The sequence below is a fragment of the Zonotrichia leucophrys genome, chromosome Z (assembly GCF_028769735.1).
Source record: "Zonotrichia leucophrys gambelii isolate GWCS_2022_RI chromosome Z, RI_Zleu_2.0, whole genome shotgun sequence".
In the NCBI taxonomy this organism is placed as follows: domain Eukaryota; kingdom Metazoa; phylum Chordata; class Aves; order Passeriformes; family Passerellidae; genus Zonotrichia; species Zonotrichia leucophrys.
In genome coordinates, this window is record NC_088200.1 from 75,685,652 (window position 1) to 75,704,874 (window position 19,223).

The following is a 19,223-nucleotide window of genomic DNA, read 5'->3' on the forward strand; positions in this document are numbered from 1 at the left end:
GCCAGCAAGATGGCCCAAATGTCTTGTCTTCCTGTTTCTGATAAAAATCCTTCCAGAGACATAGGGCACTGCTGGAAAGCTGAGTCACCGAGTTTTTTGAGGGTACGGGACCCTGTTCAGAAAAAACTTGTGGTGCCAGTTTGCTTGCAGCCAATTGTAAGCTCCCCTGCTTCCTGTGACATTGCTGCTGGCTTGTGTGTGTGCTTTGCATTTCTCCCTGATCTCATGTTGTGTTTGCTTCCCAGTTTTGTGTATGCCCACTCCATCTCTCCTCAGCAAGGGACCACTGGTACGGCCTCACTGATGCCAGCATGGTCCTTATGAGCAATGGGAGACAGAAGCCCTGTAACTCCTGCAGGATCATGGCCCTCATGTGAAGGATAAACATAATCTATTTTACACCCCGTCAAAAGCTGGCCCACTTTGACCTTATATACATGTAGCATGCAGTAATTAGAATTTTTCCCTGCATAATTTGCATGGATGAGGTAAGTAAAATACCAATTAATTGTCATCTCTCAACACAGGAGTAGCATGCCTTAGAGATTTCCAGATTTATGGATGACAGGGCTGTTATATGTGACCTCCAGCAGCGAAATAATTTTGAATTTTTGTCATACTTTTTTCATCCAGTTTCTTTGTTTTAAGTAATTGAGTCCCCATGTAATTGAACCACCCAGGCTGTATTCATCATGGTTCTTGTCCTTAAACAAATCCTTTGGGAGCAATAGACAGCCTCTGCCTCTCATGCCATGGTGCTGGTATAATGCTGTTATTTGCTGTGCCACATTTAAGGGTTTGTTAGCGCTTCCATCATAAATCAACAGACAGATCTTCAGCTAATATGGATGGGCATAGCTGCACAAAGCCAGGGGAGTCCCCGTGCTTAAACCCACTGTTTCCATGGCCACAGCCAGTGGTGCTGGCAGAATTTTGGTTGAGCAGCATGGGGAAGATGCTTTTGCCAGAGGCAAGAGCACACACCATGCTTTCTTCATTTCTCATTTTGCAACTCCTTTCGAATCAGTAAAGCTGCTTCAGCAATGCTCTGCATCATGGATAGGCCTGGGAAGCCAGGTTTTGTGTAAAACAGCAACAACAACAAAAACTTTAAAAAATCATTTCCTTCTGAAGTGTTAAAGAAATTGGCATGATACTAAAAGTGAATGACAACCCAACTCTCATCCTGCTCTTCTGCATGAAGACAGGACTTCTGGAGAGGCTCCTGGGCTGTTTGCTGTGTTCCTGCTGGGGGATATTCACCTCCATTAGAAAGGTGTGCACTCTTTCTGGAGCCATCCCAAAGCCATTCCTGAGCCAGCCAGCAGTGCGGGCAGTGGCTCTTCCATTCTGTCAGCAGTAGGTTGGAGCCATGGCCTGCTCAGCCCTTTATTGGGACGATGGACCTGAACCAGCTCTGAGCATGCTGTCCACAGTGCTGGACAAGGCAGGTCACTGTGATGCCTTGAAGATGCTGAAGATGGGTAAGTCTGGGTCAGCAGAAGACTTTACACAGAGGCCAGTCATGAGACAACTGCTTGCTGCCAGGAACTTTTACCTGTGCCATATCCTTTTTTCTACATTGATCCTCTTTTTCTTGTTTCCTTTTTGGATCATGCATTTTGGGGGCAAATTCTGACTCATCTTTGACATATGAACAGTTATGGGCATAGTGTGCTTCTTACAGCAAAGCTTATTCTCTGGCTGGAGGGGATTTCTTCAGCAGATTTCTTCATGCATTTACCCAGAAGCATGCTGTGAACATGTGTTTACATGAGGCAAAGGCAAAAAGAATCAGAGGCTATAATATTTTTCAAGAAACTGTAGCTTTCTTGAAATTGAAGTGCTTCATGCACTAATGTCAATGCGTATTTTGGGGTTTTTTTAAGGAAAATGTAAAATATATAATCTCGGCTTCCTTATTTTTGTCGTCTTCAATATACTTTGTTTCAGCATTTGAAAAAAAAGAAGTGTGAGTTTTTGTTCTGCGGTCCTAAAGATGAACTTACCATTTCAGTTCAGTCTGATCACAGAACTGGGGGGGCTGGAGTTTCCTGGAGAGGGAATTCCTGTCTGACCATGGGTAGGTCCAAGCACCATGGTATGATCTGATCAAGAATGTGTCTGCAATCAACTGCAGTCAATGGGTCAGATGTCTCTTGTGCCTGACAGAGATCCCTCTTATCCACAGCTCTGCCTTTGTCACTCGAAGCCTGATCCTAAATCCCTTATCCCTAGAGCCTGCTAATCCCACTGGTAGTTTAGGGCAAGTAGGAGTCTGTGGCAGGGCCTTTAAACCTGCCCACTCAGAAGGTGCTGTGTGATGAGCCTGGGCACACTCAGTGGAGAATAGGTTAATTTGAACTATATCCAGGATGCTTCCACTCCTCTCAGGAGTATACGTGAGTGCATTTAGTAATTCTCTCCCGAGAACAAGCTCTGGCAGTATCAGCCTCAGAGCAGAAACCTTGACAAAATTAATCAGGACTGGTACATTGCCTGACACAGTTTGTTTTACAAAGCCCCGCTCCTTTCACTGGGATGAAAGTGTAATACTGTAAGCACTTAGCAGCACCTACGTTCAATTAATTCCCTGTGCTGAGAAGGAAGAATTGCACTACAGCAATCACACAAGTCCGAGACATGTGAAAGAGGAGCTAAAAGCAAAAATGCCATGTTTTGCGAGTGGAGGAAAGGATACTTGGATTGAAAAATTGTATTTGGGTAGAGTAAAAAGAGAGAGATGAGAATAGTGAGAAAGCTTTGGTTTTTAGTCCCCAGTCTTTGTCCTGTGTGCGTGGAGTAGCAAGGAGGGGTGCGTGGTGGTGTCTTCAGGGGAAGGCAGAACCATGCTCATGCAGACACTGGGAATTGGCTGTCTGGCCCCAGCAGAACATCAGCTACTCACCATTACCCTGCTGCCTGCTCTGCCCTTGCTTTGATGCTTCTCACCTCTGCACCACACGCCAAGCCCCTTGTGAAACCAGTGCAGATGGGGGAATGTCCTCCCTCCTCTCTGGGCAGTCCCAAATCCTGTGCCCCATGGCTCCTGGGGAAGAGCAGACAATCAAGCCACGGTCCTTTAGAATGGTCAACAGAAGCAAGGGCAGAAGAAGTCAGTAACCTGCTGCAGCTTTGCAGTGTCTTCATGCTCCTGCATCCTGCATCACCCTGGTGGCGCCCACACCTCTTTGGTGTCAGAGAGAGTGTTTGCTGTGGGGAATGACTCAGTCCCACCTCAACCGCAGAGCTCCTGGGGGAATGTGCTGGGAAGAGGACATAAACCCCGGCTACTTGTGAGGTCTGGCTTAGTAGCCGAAGTGGGTATCTCCATCTCTTAGCCAGACAAAGAGTTCAGGGAAGGAACACCTTTTTCCTTTCTTTTTTTCCCCATATTGTCCTGCAAATGACCTGCAAGCAGTACAGCACAGGGATGCACACGGAGGCACATGCATGAGCCCACGAGAGGCAAATGTGCATGTCTCAGGCTCAGGCTGTTGGCACATGCAGGTGCACACCAGCATAGGATCAGCTCAGCGTGTGCATGGTAAGGACAGATAACAGCACCACTGTCTAATGAAGAAAAAAAGGCCAGTTTTTGTTGGCTTGTAGCACTTGTCTCAATGCTGCTCGCTGTGGGTTGTGTGGGATGCAGTGTCCCTGCTCACACGCAGACGTGGTTCCTGTGCACGGGCTGGGAGGGTTTGGCTGCACCATCACTGGGCCAGGTCTGCCAGTTCTGGCAAGGCATCATGCAAGGGCAGGCCTTGGAGCCTCGCAATTAGGATTAGATTCAATTCCTCTGTGGGATTCTGTGGAAAGATTAGAGAACAAGTGGCACTAGAAATGACTGTGTCAAGAAGTAAATTGATGATAGTATGAATTAGAAAGGAAAAATGACAGAAGGATGGACTAGTCTGTTCTGGATGGGGGCATGGTGACAAGAAGAGTGAGTGATTTCATTTTTCAGTTTAAATACAAGCTTATTTGATTGCACAGCTGAAAGGCAAACTGGCAAAATCTAACTTGAGAGAAATGTAAGGCCTTTGGAATGCATGGGAGAAATATTGGGCTTTTTGTAGCTGCATTGAGTCAGAACAGATGTAGAGGAAGAGGGAGTGTGAAAACGAAGGCTCTGACCGCCAAAAGACCCCAGTTACCCGAAAACCTCAGAAAGCACTGCATCCAGCTCTGGTGGGACCCACACACTGCTCCATGAGTCAGAGTGAAATTGTTTGGGGCTGCTGGATTCCACCTGTGTGTTTCTCCTCCTGCCTGAGCTGAGCTGCCATGACTAGTGCTAGTGCTGATGCTGGTGGGGACTGGGATCTCTGATGAGCTCCATCACTGCCTGCTCCACACTGAGCTCCTGGTGCTGTGATGGGTGAGGACAGCAGTTCCACCTGCCTCTTCACTGGCCTGCGAGCTGTGTTACCTCCAGGTGCTGCCTGCCATGATCCCCAGGGACATCTGTGCAGCTGGACTGGCCATGAGGGGACATGGGCCAACAAACTGGGCATCCCAAGAGGGCAGCTCCCAAAGAACATCCTCAAAACCCCAGATAGACATGGCATGCACATTTCAAGGTCTGATCAGCTGTTAACTTTTGCCTTTGCTCATTCAAGAGTAGCCAGTTCAACCAGGGAAGTTTTCTCTGCTTTCAATGTCTTGAGTTTGGCTGGGATATGAAGTATACGGCATTTAATTTTAGGCTACCCATTAGAATGGTTTTCACTGTCCTTGTGAAGCTTTCCAGTATTCTCCAGGAAATATAGCTCGTGAGGCTGGGGCTCCTTAGCCCGATGTCAGTTGCCTGGAAGAAGACTATCTGTCCAGCCCAGGAGAGCAGTTGTGGTGCCCTCAACAGATAACACAAGACTACACTTGTGTAAGCATAAGTGGGATGATGACCTGCTGAAGGGATCTGCTTTAACACCATTGACTATGGCTTAAAATATTTTTGCTTTTAGTAAATAAACCTAGGTCAGATTGGCTCCTGCCTAGGAATTTGTGCAAAGACATCTTTGCAAGTGTTTATCCTGGTCAGTGATTTCACGGACTCTCTTGAGTATTCTTGTGTACAGTAAAACTGTCTTTCTAGTCAGCTGGACCACACTCCTGAAGATTGCTTTACTTTGTTTAAACCCTTCACAGTGGGTTTGTCTGATTTTGGATGTCTGCATCAGTAAGGATGCAACTGAGGACAACACAGACCCACGCACTGTGTACGAGCTCCTGTTTTGCCCCAGCACCGTGCAGGAGACACATCCCAGCAGCTAAAGTCCTCTGTTTCTGACCTCTCAAGGTTCCAGAATCAGAGTGCCACATGCTGTCCCAGTGTTTGCTAGTCTGAGATGGGAAGTGAACAACCAAACAATGCACCTTTGGCTTCACTGCCACGGATGCTTTCCTAAGGGGTGCACAGTCCCCACCGAGGCGGTGTCACGACCCGTCCTAGTGAACGGATGTTGTGATGGTTCCTAGGGGTGATCTCAGGGTGCAAAAACCAACACGGTACAAGGGGTTTGCAGTGATAATAAAACAAGTGCACCTTTATTGAATGACCACAGCAAAATGCAACGGAGAGATTAAGGGAGAGAAAAAGATAGAGAAAGAGAGAGGAGAAAGAGGGGTTATAGCTACCAAACATAGAGACAAAGTCCTTTGGTCCAGTCCAGTCGAGGATCCGCCTGTTACGTTGGGGGAGATCTCAAAATCTCTAGCTAACTCAGAGGTTTTTATTATGATAATTCTATTGAAAATTGTGAGGGCTGAGAAACAGATACAATAGGGAGCAGATGTAACAGGTAGTCCATGCTCTCAGCAGTAAATGAGAGCCAATGTTTTCTCAGTCCAGTGGTCACAACCTGCAGGCAAACATCTTGCTTTGGTCAGCTTGCCTCCCCACACACACCTGCCCCGGGCTGGGGGTTTCAGTCCCAGTCCTTGGAAGGAGCAGAGGGGCCTTTCAGGAGTGTCATGGTTTGGTATCTCTCTGGATACCAAAGACTCTTCCTCATTAAAACAAATAGTCCAAGTTCCTGGCGATCCTTGGGTAATCATCCTATCCACCAGTGCTTAGCCCTGCAGGACAGACAATTTTCACCAATATTTTTCAGGCCTTTTCTTGGTAAACAAGTGCTTTCATTGAAATACTTTGAATACTTTGGGGGTCAACCTCCTCCTTCTAAAAGGAGGGGGAAAATTAAAAGAAGTCGGAGCATGGTAGCATGTTGGGGTTGGAATATCTTGATTTTCAGTTATGAAAAGTAATTAACTTCTTTTCATGAAGTAAATGAAGTCGATGTTCTGAGTGAAGGAATGGAAGAAGGTATCGAATGGCAAGCAGCAATGCAGAGCAGCGGTCGCCTCCTTCTCATGCAGAATGAATGAATGAATGAATGAATGAATGAATGAATGAATGAATGAATGAATGAATGCAGTTTCCATTCTATTTATTGAGGCTTTGGCTGGATTGCTCTGTGCCACCCATTGTCAGAGCTCTCCACCTCTGTGTTGCTCACGGCCGTCCCATCTCTCGCAGGCTCCCCGTACTACTACAGCGCCACGGCCCGCGGAGCAGCCGCGCCCGCCGCGGCCGCCGCCTACGACCGCCACTGACGCCGGAGCGCCGGGCACCGCCGGCGCCTGGGACAGCCGCGACTGCCAGCGCTCATGTCGCCGCCAGCAGGGCTGCCTCGCCCGAAGGGAAGCAACACGGTCACTGAAACTTTACTCTGAGAGCTTGCGGAACTGGTTACTGTACTCTTGAATCTGGTTGGGTCCTGAATCAAACAGAGAAGCAGGAGCAAGTGGCACTCCTGAAGCTCTGTGTGGTCAAAAACGTGTGGTAGCTTCATGTTCTTTGCAGCCGGCTGGCTACTGCTTTAATCGCCTGCGGGTGCCATGGCTGTATCTGGGGATAAGGAAGAGGTGTGAGCAGCTCCCCCTGGGGCAGCTCCCTCTTGCTGCACACTGAAACAGGCTGTGAGACTTAAGGCAATTTTCTTTACTTCTTGTTCTTCTTCTTTTTCTTCTTCTTTTCTTTTTTCTTTTTTTTCTTTTTTTCTTTTTTCTTTTTTTTTTTTTGTGTGTGGCAAAGAAAAAAATCAGTCTGCTCAACTTTATGCAAGCACACCACTGTAAATATTTGCTTGTTTGTATTACTGTAAGAGTAGCTTAAGCATAAACAGCAACACTGTACAAGAATGAAGTCAAAACACATCCAAAAGAGTGTTTTGAAATTGGTGCACTGATTCAAAGAACTCAGTAAGCTTTAAGCAACTTTGAACCAGGTTAACACTTGTTGTGGCTGTATTTTGGGCTGATGTTGTTTCTATATAGAGCATCCTATTTGACAGTTGTGTGTGATCATGCTATATGCTGGTATCAAACACATGGGCAACTGAAAGACATAGGCAATTTTGTGATACTTTACTGCTTAATATTAATTTATGTTCATTTGTCATCATGCAAAACACTGGAACAAATTTACTTGTTTCAAGTTAATTCCAGGAAGGAATTCCTAAATAACAGTTGACACCTTACATATATCTCTACAGATTGTGTGCTAAATCCCAGTCATGCAAACCCCAAGGGGAAGGCAGAGAAATACTGTGGCTGCGATTTTAGTTAAGTGCATATATTGAGTGGGGGGTACCAGGCATGAGGGCAGCTGCACTCACATTCCAAGCCAAGCAGAAAGGGAAATTTCTTGTTTCGGGGTGTCTGTACATTTCTGTGAAGGCATTGCAGATTCTGTAGCCCAGACATGCCTGAGGGGACTTTTGCCCTGCTAATTCTGTGTTTCTTCCCTCCTACTTGAATAGGAAGCACTAATAGTCGCACGTTTCAATGTGCACCTTGTGGGGGTCTAAATGAAGAGAGCAGAGCAGCTACGAATGACCACTAAGCAGCTCCACCAATCACTGCCCCTCCATGGAGCCAGGAGAGCTGCTGATCTCTCCCTGAAGCATCCCCTAGCCCAGACCAAGGCACAGACAACCCCAGCCACGTAAAGGTGATGGGCATGACCCCATCCCTTCCCTCCTGAGGGCAATGGAGAAGCCCCCTGGTCCTGTAGATGCAGACCTGGCTGTAGCCTCCTTACTCCCAGCCCAGCCATCCTCATCCACCCAGAGCTGCCTGGGCTCTTGTGCTGGTGCTTGCCTGCAGAGGAAAGGCTGTTGGTGTCAAACTTGAGATGCACTCCTGTGGAGGAACATTCAAGCAGGTATTCACCAGGTTCCAGCTGTACAAACGTTTCTCTGGCAGCTGCTGAGTTAACACTATTCACTCTTCCCTTCCCACCTCATCACTTGTGCTGCATATCTGTATCTGTAGTGGCTACTGATGTGCTGAGAGATTCCTTCTCCCACTCCAGTGGCACCTTCTCGTGGTGTGGAAATGCAGCCATCACTTCCAAGTTTCCTGGGCAGATGTGTTCCAATCCTCAGCATGGAGACATCCAGGTCCCACTAGCTCAGTGACATTTCAGCAGAATGTTCATAGACCCCATCAGGGATTTTAGCCAGAGTCTTTTAAAATAACTCAGAAATAAGTTTTGTGATAAACTTACCAGTGAAATGAGTGCTACTTTTATTGTTCCGGCAATTAATTATTGATACACACCTGTTTTTAACAAAAGACAAATAACAGCATGGAAAATTTATACAAGGAATCTTCTGAAGCCCTGATTTGGGTTCATAACTCTCTGTATACCCCATGATTGCTTTCACTCCGTGGACAATACTGGAAAGGCATTTTTGTCCCTGGGACCCTGTGCACGACCCTGGCCAAGGGGTGTGCATTGTCTCCACTCCAAGCACATGCACCTTCTCTGTGCGCTCAGGAAGGGCTGTGTCTGCCCAGTGCCTTTGCTGAAAAGATGAGAAACAAGGGTTTGACCACCATTGCTGGTGATGTATCTGGAGCAGAGGTGTGCTGAGTTACACTAGCTGTTGTGACACCGCCAGGCTTGGCTAAAAAAGTGTGTGTGCCCAGTGAGGGAACTGCAGCTCATTGGCACTGGGTCCTTCACCCGCTCTGCCTACTCTCCTGCAATCACATTACTTTTACTTGTTTCCTCGGCAGCATGAATTGTGTGACCTGCAGTAATTCAGATAATGTTGAGAGGATCAAACATGAGATTTCAGCAGATGTTATATCTATATTCATGCCAGAAGTGCTTGTAGTTGGGCTGGGGACTTTAGAAAGACATGACAGGTGTGTTTCCGCCAGGTGATGGATGTGTGAATGTGCTCAGGCCTGACTGGTCTCAAGGGTTTCACCAGGGCAGCCCTTGGCCTGCCAGGCACACTGGTGGCTCCATCCCAGGTACTCTGGATGCATGGGCAGCTGCTGAGGGGACACCCAAACTCCCACCCTAGCCCATGTGAAGCAGGGACTTGTGCCTGACCCACCTCCCAAAACATGGCAGCCGTGGTTCACTCACATCTGCTGGGACATCTTTCTGTCAGCAACAGCCAGTACGAGTTAGACCACGGAGTATTCATGCCATGCTGCTGGAAATGGCGCTTCCTGACAGTACTTTCTGGTTTTGGGAATATTTCACCTGAGATTTACAAACTGATTTCCTCAAAAAGGCTTTCTGTCCATAGTCTTCTTAGTGGGAATTCTCCTCCTCGGGGAGCATCTCTGAAAGCCACTGTTGGTAGAAGGTGGTCATCTGGGGAGGACAGAGGATTGCCTGCCTCCATCCATCCTCTGTGGCCTCACAGTTTGGAGATGGGAAGCAAATGATCCTTAGGGGCTGCAGGGAGGGGAGGCAGCCAGTCCAGTGCTGGGGTTTGGGGTGCCCTGCTAATCCTTTACTTCAATGCCCTGTGGAGCAGTGAATCATTACTAAACCCTTGCAGAAATCAACCCCATGAAGTGCCTTCAGGCAGTTTCAGCACTGAACTCTGTTATAGGCTTGGTTAGATGGAGGATTTTCCAGTACTTGACACTCCAGCAATAATTTTATCAAATACATTCCTGACACAGGCTAAGAAATTAAATCTGAAAGGTGAAGAGGAAAAATGCTGCTGTAAGACTAAGTCAGTAGAGGCCAGAATCAGGATTACATGAATGAGGGGAATTCTGACTTGTCGAGGAAACCTTCAGTTAAATGCTGTCAGACTGTGACAACAAAAAAGACACAAAATGTTGTGGACACAGAGTTTGTTTATCATTGTGTCTGAAGGTTCAGTTATGGAGATATTATTGTTAGGCAGCTCTACTGACTGCAGAGCTCTGGATGTCTCAAGACTGGATCAACAGATCAGAAGTTTTCTTTGATCACTGTTGAAGTAAAAAACAATCGGGGCTCTGGCGTCATGGGGCCAGAGAGTGACTGTTCTTTCCACGATGTCTGAGAAGTTTTCTGATTGGACTGGCAGTTGGTACAACAACATCAGTGCTCGAGGCACTTGGGAAGGAGATGGTGAGGAAAGAAATGGCACCAGGGTACATGGAGCTCACAATGTGTCACCCCTCCTTGACTCCCTGTGAGTGAGTGCTCTTGGCTCTGCAGTGAGGGCAGTGCAATGGGAGACGGCAGCATGGTGGGTGAGGGAGGGGTGATGGCCTCACTGTGCCAGGTCTTAGCAGTTACCAGATGTTGATAAATGCTTTGCTATGCTGGTCTTAGCTAATGGGGTTATATTCCTGGTTTTCTTTTTCTTTAGTTTATGTATTTTACACATCCTTCAGTCTGAAGGAGAAAGGAAGCCATGTAATGTTCTTGTTTATTTCCAGACGTGGGTACCCACAGCTTCAAGAGCTGTGGCCTGTACTAGAGTCAATTTGTGTACCTGTCACTGGCTCCAGCATAGCTCCCAGTACCATGCTCTTCTCTGCATGCATGTGCCCCTAGGAAGCGTGAGGCCCAAGAGGTAGCAGAGCACTAGGCTGACCCACCCCATGACTCTGTCCCAGCAAATTCTGGAAAAAACTGTTTTATCTTCTGGGTTCCTGGATGCAATGTGAGCTGAGCAGCAGCTGCTGTCTGCAGTGTCCTGAGCGTGCGTGGGGGTCCCGTGTGGTGCTGCAGGGCAGGGCTGGGCCAGGCAGCCTGCACTGGCACAGGCGCTCGCAGCCAGCGCTGCAGGCACAGTGCTCAGCAGCAGCAGCAGCACGAGGCTGGGGGCCCTGCGCTGTCTCAGGTCTGCTCCTGTCGCAGGTACATGGTGCCACAGGATGGCAAACAAAAGGATCCGAAAGGATCAAAAGCAATTGGTGTTCTTTTTTTGGTCGAGTTAATGAGCCTTGACGTGCAAATGCTGAGTGAAAAGCATGTCGGCGTGGTGTCCGGATTGCTCACGTTGGCAGCACAGCTGGCACAGGTGTCAGCTCCAGCAGTGGCCTCCCTCACCGGTCCCTGAAAGGCGCACAGAGTGCAGGAGCTGCATGGGGGAGCCACACTGAAAGGACTGAGCTGGACACAGCTGCAGCATTGCTGGGCGAGCAGGCATGCCGCAGCAGTTTCTGTCTGCACACCTGTATGTGCAGGCACACTTGAGTATCTCAGAAGCTTGCAGGGGTGTGGAGAGGTGGATCCTAGTCCTGCATCAGCCCCAGACCCCACCCAGCCAGAGCCCTGTGTCCAAGGTTTCTGGCTCTGCCTTCTCTAAATTCGGTGGGAAAAATGGCCAGTGGGCATTTAGACCTGCCTTTCCATTTGCTCAGCCTCTTGCGGGAAAAGAATCTTGTCCTGGTTTTTCACTTTCTGTAGTGCCCTTTGTACATTTTGAAATTACAGAAACTCATTTCATTGCAAATGGAATTCCTTTCCAAGAAAAAAAAGGACAAACTTTTTTTTCTTAGAGACAAACAACTATGTATTAGGGACTTCTAGCATCAAAGAAATACATATGTATTGTATCCACCAAAGTCTGCAATGCCTGCATTGAACCTTACTTCTCTAAAAAGAGAGGAAAAAGAAAGAGAGGGAGAAAAAGAAATGCCTCCTCACCTTCAGAAGTACATACAAACAAAAAATAACTTACAAAAAAAAAATCCTAAAAATAACAGTTGAATTGCCTTTGAAAGTAGGGGATAACATCTGTTGCAAAACAGATGAAAAAATGCTTCTTAAAATGTGTATGTTTTGTATTCTTTTTTTCTAGTAGGAAAAGAACAAACTTGAAATCTTGGTGTTTTTTCCTTAGTGCTGTGTGTTGCTTTTGTGTGTTATAATATTTGAATGTAATTACAGCGGTGCCAATTTGCCAAAGATGTCGAACATTATTTTGGGGATTTTATTTTGGGTTTTGTTTTGGGTAGCGGAAAGGGAGGTGGGCTGGGGACCAGGGGTGCTAAGGCATGGGTCAAAAAGGAGGGGCCATTTGAAAGGGTTTTTTTCTTCCTTTCTTTTTTTTTTTTTTTTGTTTTAATTCTTTTTCCTGTCAATACTGGAATTTGTGATTTTATTCTAAGTTAAATGGTTGACTGCAACACTTTTTATTTTTAGATTAGTTGAAGAAACATGCAATAAGATTGGCGTAGTTCAATATCTGTGTGTCTTTTCATGAGAGTGACTGTTACTTGTGGACATTTGGTTTTATGTAACCTTTATGTGAGATAATTATTTGTAAATATTTACCATAATTTTATTGGTTCCTAAAATAAAAGTAATTTTTTTAAGTTCAAAATGCCTGATTTCACTCTTGTCCTCACCTTGTGTCCTGCCTTTCTCGGGAGCAATCACCAGGTAGTTGCATGTGAAGTGGGAGACTGAAGGCCCTCAGGAAAAAGCATCCATGAGGCATGGTCATGGACTGCAGGCCAGTGTGCCCTGTGCCCAGTGAGGCGCTCCAGGCTGCGGTAGAGCCCAGGCCACCCTGGAATCATGAGGTGAGTGTTGGTGAAGAGAGTCAGGTTTCAGGTGTTCCTGTGGGCTGACTGTCCTCCCCATGGAGCAGAGGCACCGCTCAAGCCAAGCCGTGGTGCAGGATGGGCGGGTTTGCTGGGCACGGTTCAGAAGAACCCGAGGGCATCTCTCCTGTGTGAAGGCCGCAGTGGCTGGGCTGAGGCCTTCCCTGCTTCGGAGCAGGGCTCTGGCCTACTGCCAGCCGTTCTCCTGTGGGACAGGCTGTCCTCTGCCTGCTGAGGGAAACAGGCTCCCAGGCGTGTGGATTCTGCCCCAGCAGCCTTTTTGTTCAGAAGAACCCGAGGGCATCTCTCCTGTGTGAAGGCCGCAGCGGCTGGGCTGAGGCCTTCCCTGCTTCGGAGCAGGGCTCTGGCCTACTGCCAGCCGTTCTCCTGTGGGACACGCTGTCCTCTGCCTGCTGAGGGAAACAGGCTCCCAGGCACGTGGATTCTGCCCCAGCAGCCTTTTTGTTCAAGCCAAAATCTCCTGTAGAATGCAGGACAGATGGGAAGACCTCAGCTCCTGCCCGTGTAAGTGCTGGCCACCAGATGAGACAGGGCTGCACTGGGCCCTGGAGGGTGGGACATGTTCCTCAAAGTCCCGACAAACCCGTGGAATTGACAAAAAAGGAATGACAGTGAAGGTGTCCAGGACTGTCACCCTCACACCTTGTGAATCCCTAATGATTTACTATTCCTGAATTCCTAATGGTGATCTGTGTACCCCATTTAGCTGGGATGGAGTTAATTACCTTCACAGCAGCTGTAGGGTGCTACTTCATAGTATGGTGCCATGCTCTTGATTTGTGGCTGAAACAGGGTTGGTAACACACCAAAAACTGGCTCTCACTGAGCAAACTAGCATAGTGTCACGGGTCAGAGAGATGTCTTGGGTGGGAAAAAAGCTGGCAGAGGGGCAACTGGAGAGCTGACACCAACTGACCAAAAGGATATCTGTAAAATACAGTGCCATACTCACCAACAGAAACCGTGGAGGGAGTTTTTCAAAAGCAAATAGGGACTGGCTATCACTATCAGTCTATTTGTGGGAGGTGGTGAATGGATGCCTTTGTTTTTATTTTTCTCCATCCTTTGGTTAACCTGTTTTTGTCTCAAGTCTTGAGTTTCCTCACTACCACTCTTCCTTTTTTCTCTCCCATTAGGTTTTGGCAGGATTAAGCCAAAGGCTACCTGAACACTGAGCTGCTGGCCATGTTAAATTCTCTACAGCAATACACTCCTTATAATAAACATTGATATTGATTTTGAGAGTTGAAGTCCTCCAGGAAGCACAGGACAATGGGTCTGCGTCCCAGTACCATACATTTCAGTTTTAAACCTGACAAGCAGAACTCCCAGAACTTTTCACAATTCAGTAAATAATTGCAGATAAATAAAATCATAGTCATTGGGCTCATAGTCAATGGGCAGAGGGAGGCAGAATTAAATCCACCAGCAGCATACATCCTGGCCAGCAAGCTCCCCTTTGGGAAGGAGCCTGCAGTCTGTGCTGGCAGCACAAAGCAGGGATGCTTCAAGGCAGTTGTATTTCAGAGTGGAGTGGGTGTTCTTACACTTGACCCTGCAGTATAATGGAGTGCACTTCAGAAGAACAGGTGTTCAAAAATCAATTTTCCATAATTGCCAAGTTCACACAGCAGTACTTGTCCAGCCAGGCTGGATTTGTTGCATTCTGTTCCACCCCTGTTGGTCCTCTCCTGGTGTCCTGATGCATTCTCCATGCACCACGTTCACCTTGCAGCTCTTTGGGATGCACAGCTTTTGGAACAGCCCTTCACATCCCCCATCCTATGTGGGCTGAAGCAACAACCTCCCAGTGCCACTGCCCATCTCATTGCTGCAAGCTGGCGTTCGCCATTGCCATATTTCACTGTGGAAAACTGCAGGAGTTCTTTTTAAAATGAATGGCCAGGAATGAAATTAAGCCAAACGAGGCAAGCATTGTATCTGAGAACAAGAAATCAAAAAGACAAAGTAGTTGCCCAAAACAAAGAGCTAGAAAAGACAGAAGAGAAGGAAGGAGAATGGGAAAGGAGTCAGCAAGAGGGGAGAGAGAGAAAGAGAGGCAGAGGGAGAGGCAGGGGCAGGCTCAAGGGCAGGGGCAGGGGCAGAGGGAGAGGCAGAGGCAGGGGCAGGCTCAAGGGCAGGGGAAGAGGCAGAGCCACAGCCACAGCCACAGCCACAGCCAGGCTCAAGGGGAGACGAAGCAGCCAGGACGTTGGGCAGGGACACGGGGAGGCAGGACAGACATGAGAGCAAATGAGCCAAAAGGCAGTGTGGGGCCAGGGCAAAAGGCCAAAACACGGGCAGGGGCCAGGGCAAGTGAGTAGTGAGCCCAGTGGGCAAGCTGGAGCCAAAGGAAGAGGCACATGACCCAAAAGGCCCCTACACTCAAAAAGCCCAAAGCCAAAAAGTCTCCAAAAAGCTCCCAAACCTCAACTCTCAGAGAAAGGCCTCCACTCAAAAAGCCCCAAACGAAATCCCCCCCAAACCAGAAAGCACAATTTCCACAGCCCCAGGCCTTGTGCTGCAGTCAGTTTCTATGCCCTGGCCCCTGGCCTGCCTGCTGGCAGGACAGCATTGGCCCAGTTCAATGTCCCACGGCAGTCCATTGGTAGGGATCTTTTGCCATCTGACTGGAGAATGTCTCTGGGGTACAGTGACCTTGGTGATCTCCTGCTGACTGCCTGTCCCATGCGAGACATGGACTGGTTGCCAGGCAAAGTCCCCGCAGAGACAAGGCTTTCCTCCATCTCCTGCTAGCTCCAGCTTTCTATGCTTCTAAGATTGCCTTAATGCATGCTGCAGCACTTTTTGAGGATGGCAGTGAGTAGATGAACCAAACTGATTTTTCTTTGCAGAGCCTGTGCCAGTGCCTGGTCGGCTTTCAGTAGAGATTCATGGCTTAGCAGCAAAGGGACTTTAGAGGAGAGCACTGGGAGCCATGTCGTGGCTGTCCTGTGCAATGGCAGGGATTGCCACTTCTTGCTCTGTTCTTTATACTTTTTGTACTTCCGCTGTCTTTCAGCCTTGCTAGGTTAAAAGAGAAACGAGTCACCTGTCCTGCAGCAGGCAGGCAGTGCCCGTTCCTCATTAAGCCCCTCCACGTCTGGATGTGAAATGCCGTGGCAGCCTGCTGGTAGCAGAACAGTGGGATTAGACCTGACAAAATTGCACTGAGAGGCATGGAATCCTCCTGTCTCTTCAGGTGTTAGGCCCCATACTGCTTTCTTCAGCGAGAATGCCCTTCAAGGATGCAAATATGGTTTTAGCTCAAACCTTCATACAAATGGCCATTGTTCAAGATGCCCGGGAATTGTCATCTATACTTTTAATGAATAGGAAATGCAGACCCTTGGTTAAGCAAAGGAACGTCTCTGCATTGTAACAGATTTTGCAGACAAGGGCAAGATGCAGTCCAGCCAGGAGCGACAGGAGCAGAGGTGGTGGGTACACAGGAGCTGGTACACAGAGATCAAAGTGACAGCTCCTTTGCCCGGATTCCTGCAGTGGGCCATGATGGCTAAGAGCAGGAACATCTGGAAATAATGTCACAGACAGCTGGTGACAACTTATGGCTTCTGTCCTAAGATTTCATGACCTATTTTTCTTCCTTTAAAAAAACCCCAAAAATTTGAAATGCCCTAGGAAGAAAATTCCTTATACGTACATGCACTTTCTTGAAGCCTCTAGGAAGTGTCTTTCTACAGCAGTGTTTCCAAAGCAGTGGGGCTACTGATCATACCTGAACAGTGAACTGACAAGCTGCCACTCAGCTAGATGGATTCTTTCTGCCTACAAACTTGTACTAACTCTCAATTATTCACCCTCCAAAGCCCTGCTGGACAAGAGGCTTTGGGCCCACCTGAAACATGCCCTTGCTTCAATGCAGTAAGCCTTGAAAATGTAGCCAAAACTGCAGAGCCAATGTTTGTTACCATACACATGGAAAACTGACCCACCAACAGCAAAATAGGGAGAATCTGGCAGTCTGCAGCAACGTACAATACAAGTAAAGGCTAGGAATTAGCAATGGGACATGCTTTTCAGAAATATCAACAGAATAGGAATGAATCCCACAGAAAACTTCCAAAAGGTATAAATTTATGCATTATGCTGTGCAATCTCCTCTGCATGTGCAAAAAGACACGGTGGTGCTAAAACATGCAAGAGCCCTGTGGAAACCTGGTTCCTGGCTAGCTCCCCTAATTTATATGCTGGACATGACATTCTGTGGTGTAGAATATCCCTTTGAGCAGTTTGGGACAGCTGCCCTGGCCATGCTTTCTCCCAGCTGCTTTCTCACCTCATCTCTGTTGGGAAATTGAACAATTTGTGGGCAAAAGAAAAGTCCTTTATTTAAGATAAGCACTACTTAGCATCAACCAAACCAAGCGTGTGTTATCAACTTTATTCTCATCCTGAATCCAAAACACAACACTGCACCAGGTACTGGGAAGAAAATTATTTCAGCCAAAACCAGGGCCCTCCATCCCAGGCAGCAGGTCACACATTTGGATCATGAGGGTGATGCTCCAATCATGCCTTCCATCCTATGTTCCCATTAAGCCTCTGCCACCTCACAGCACCAGGAAAGCCACACCTGAGAGAAGACCACTTAATTCCGACTCCTAGCTCCATTAACCCCCTTGTAAACAGCCTCTTATAACTCTTTAAATTGTCCATTATGGCAGCAATGCTTAATTAAGGTGGAACTGACAAATGGAGTCGTTGTGATTAATGTTATCGTAGTGAATATATCTGCAGTTTGGTATAATGCATAGAATGTCTCACTTCCCAGGAAATGTCCAGATAGAGAGGTTGTCTTTTATATTCATAGGGATAGAATAATTCCTCTGAAGGGATGTCTTTGTAATTTAACATGAATTAATGTCTCCTTATCACAATGTGTTACCCAGAGCAGTAATTTATCTAAATCCTATATATGAAATGTGGAGTCTTGTCTAAGAACACCCAATAATGGAGAAATCTTTTAAAAAAATACATTTACTGTAGATCATTAAGGCTTAGTCCACTAAGTAAGTGACCTTTAAATTAAATAAAGTTAAATAAACTCTTCTTTAATATACTACTGTAACTTTTTCATTAACAAACATATTAAGGTCTTTTTCATTTATATACAGCTGATGCAAGCATAGGATAACTAAAATCTAATTCCATTAGCACAGGAAAATGTAATTCAGAGTGTGTCTATGGTAAGAAAGGGGAGGAGTGTGGCACAGCAGCCTCACATCTGGATGTCTGTATGCCAGTCCTGCCCTAGGTTTATCTGCACAGCCTGGCTCTGGAGTTAGCTGCAAGTGTTGGAGAATCTTAGAGGGTCCTGGAAACATTCTTAGTTGGAAGGGACCCCAGGTTTCATCAAATCCAGCTCCTGGAGGTCCTTGCAGAACTCAGATCTCCAGACTCAGCTCGGACATTGTCTCTCCCTCACACATAATCCCTGCTGGTGGATTTGCTGGATTTCTCCCTCAGCACCTATTTAGTAGGTGCCAGTGTGTGGATGATTTTTTCAATATATTGTTATATAATCAATAAAAATTTAAATGAGAAGACCTCAGCTGATTCTTTAAAATATTTTATACCTAGGAAGATATTCTGTAAAATAAAGTATTTTAGGGCACAACCACAGCATAATATCAAGATGCTTTCTAATTTTTTTACTTCTTGTGACTTATGTGTTTTTTGAAATTATCGCTACAATTTTCTGTTTTATACCAGGCATTTCATGAATAGCATGCATGCTGCCCCAGTTGTGCTTCCCTCCTTGCTATGTCGCAGACAGCTGTACCTGGTTCACATTATTTTCATGTTCTCACATTATTTTAATGTTCACATTATTTTCATGTTCTTGGCACACCTGCGCCGTGCCCTTTCCTCCTCAGTGCCATGTACCCCCACATTCTGCCCCTTTTGTAGCCTGAATCTAAATGGAAAGCTTTTCAGCTGTGTCTCCCACAGATAACGGCCAGGACAACAGCTTTCACAATCGCAAAAGGAAGGCTGAAAACTATCACATGCATATTGCTTGCTAGTCCATAACGACTGTGACCAACATGAAACTCTGACTCTGTATGTCCACATACCATCACTGGAAGAGAAATGTGTGTGCAGCAGAAGTTTTCTTACTGCGTGGGATGAAAAAAGCAAATATAACATTCAACTCCGATGTAACAACTAAAATAACTTTTAATTGTTTTCCCTTCTCTTATATTTTATGCTTGGCTGATTCTGCTTATGGGCCCTGGAAAGGCCAGCTCATCAGTTTTTGTTGTTAATCAAGAAGAGTAATGGTGTAAGTTATAAAGACA

At 46.8% G+C, this 19,223-nt stretch overlaps 1 protein-coding gene across 3 annotated transcripts in view; it reads left to right on the forward strand.

Moving 5' to 3' along the window:
• PAX5 (paired box 5) overlaps positions 1-6,655 on the forward strand; it is a 124,135-nt gene extending 117,480 nt beyond the window's left edge. For all 3 annotated transcript variants that reach the window (XM_064735607.1, XM_064735606.1, XM_064735608.1), the window contains one exon: positions 6,545-6,655. In XM_064735607.1, coding sequence (XP_064591677.1) covers positions 6,545-6,621 — 77 coding nt within the window. In that variant the 3' untranslated portion in view covers positions 6,622-6,655. The remainder of the gene's footprint in view (positions 1-6,544) is intronic.
• The last annotated feature ends 12,568 nt before the right edge of the window (positions 6,656-19,223 follow it).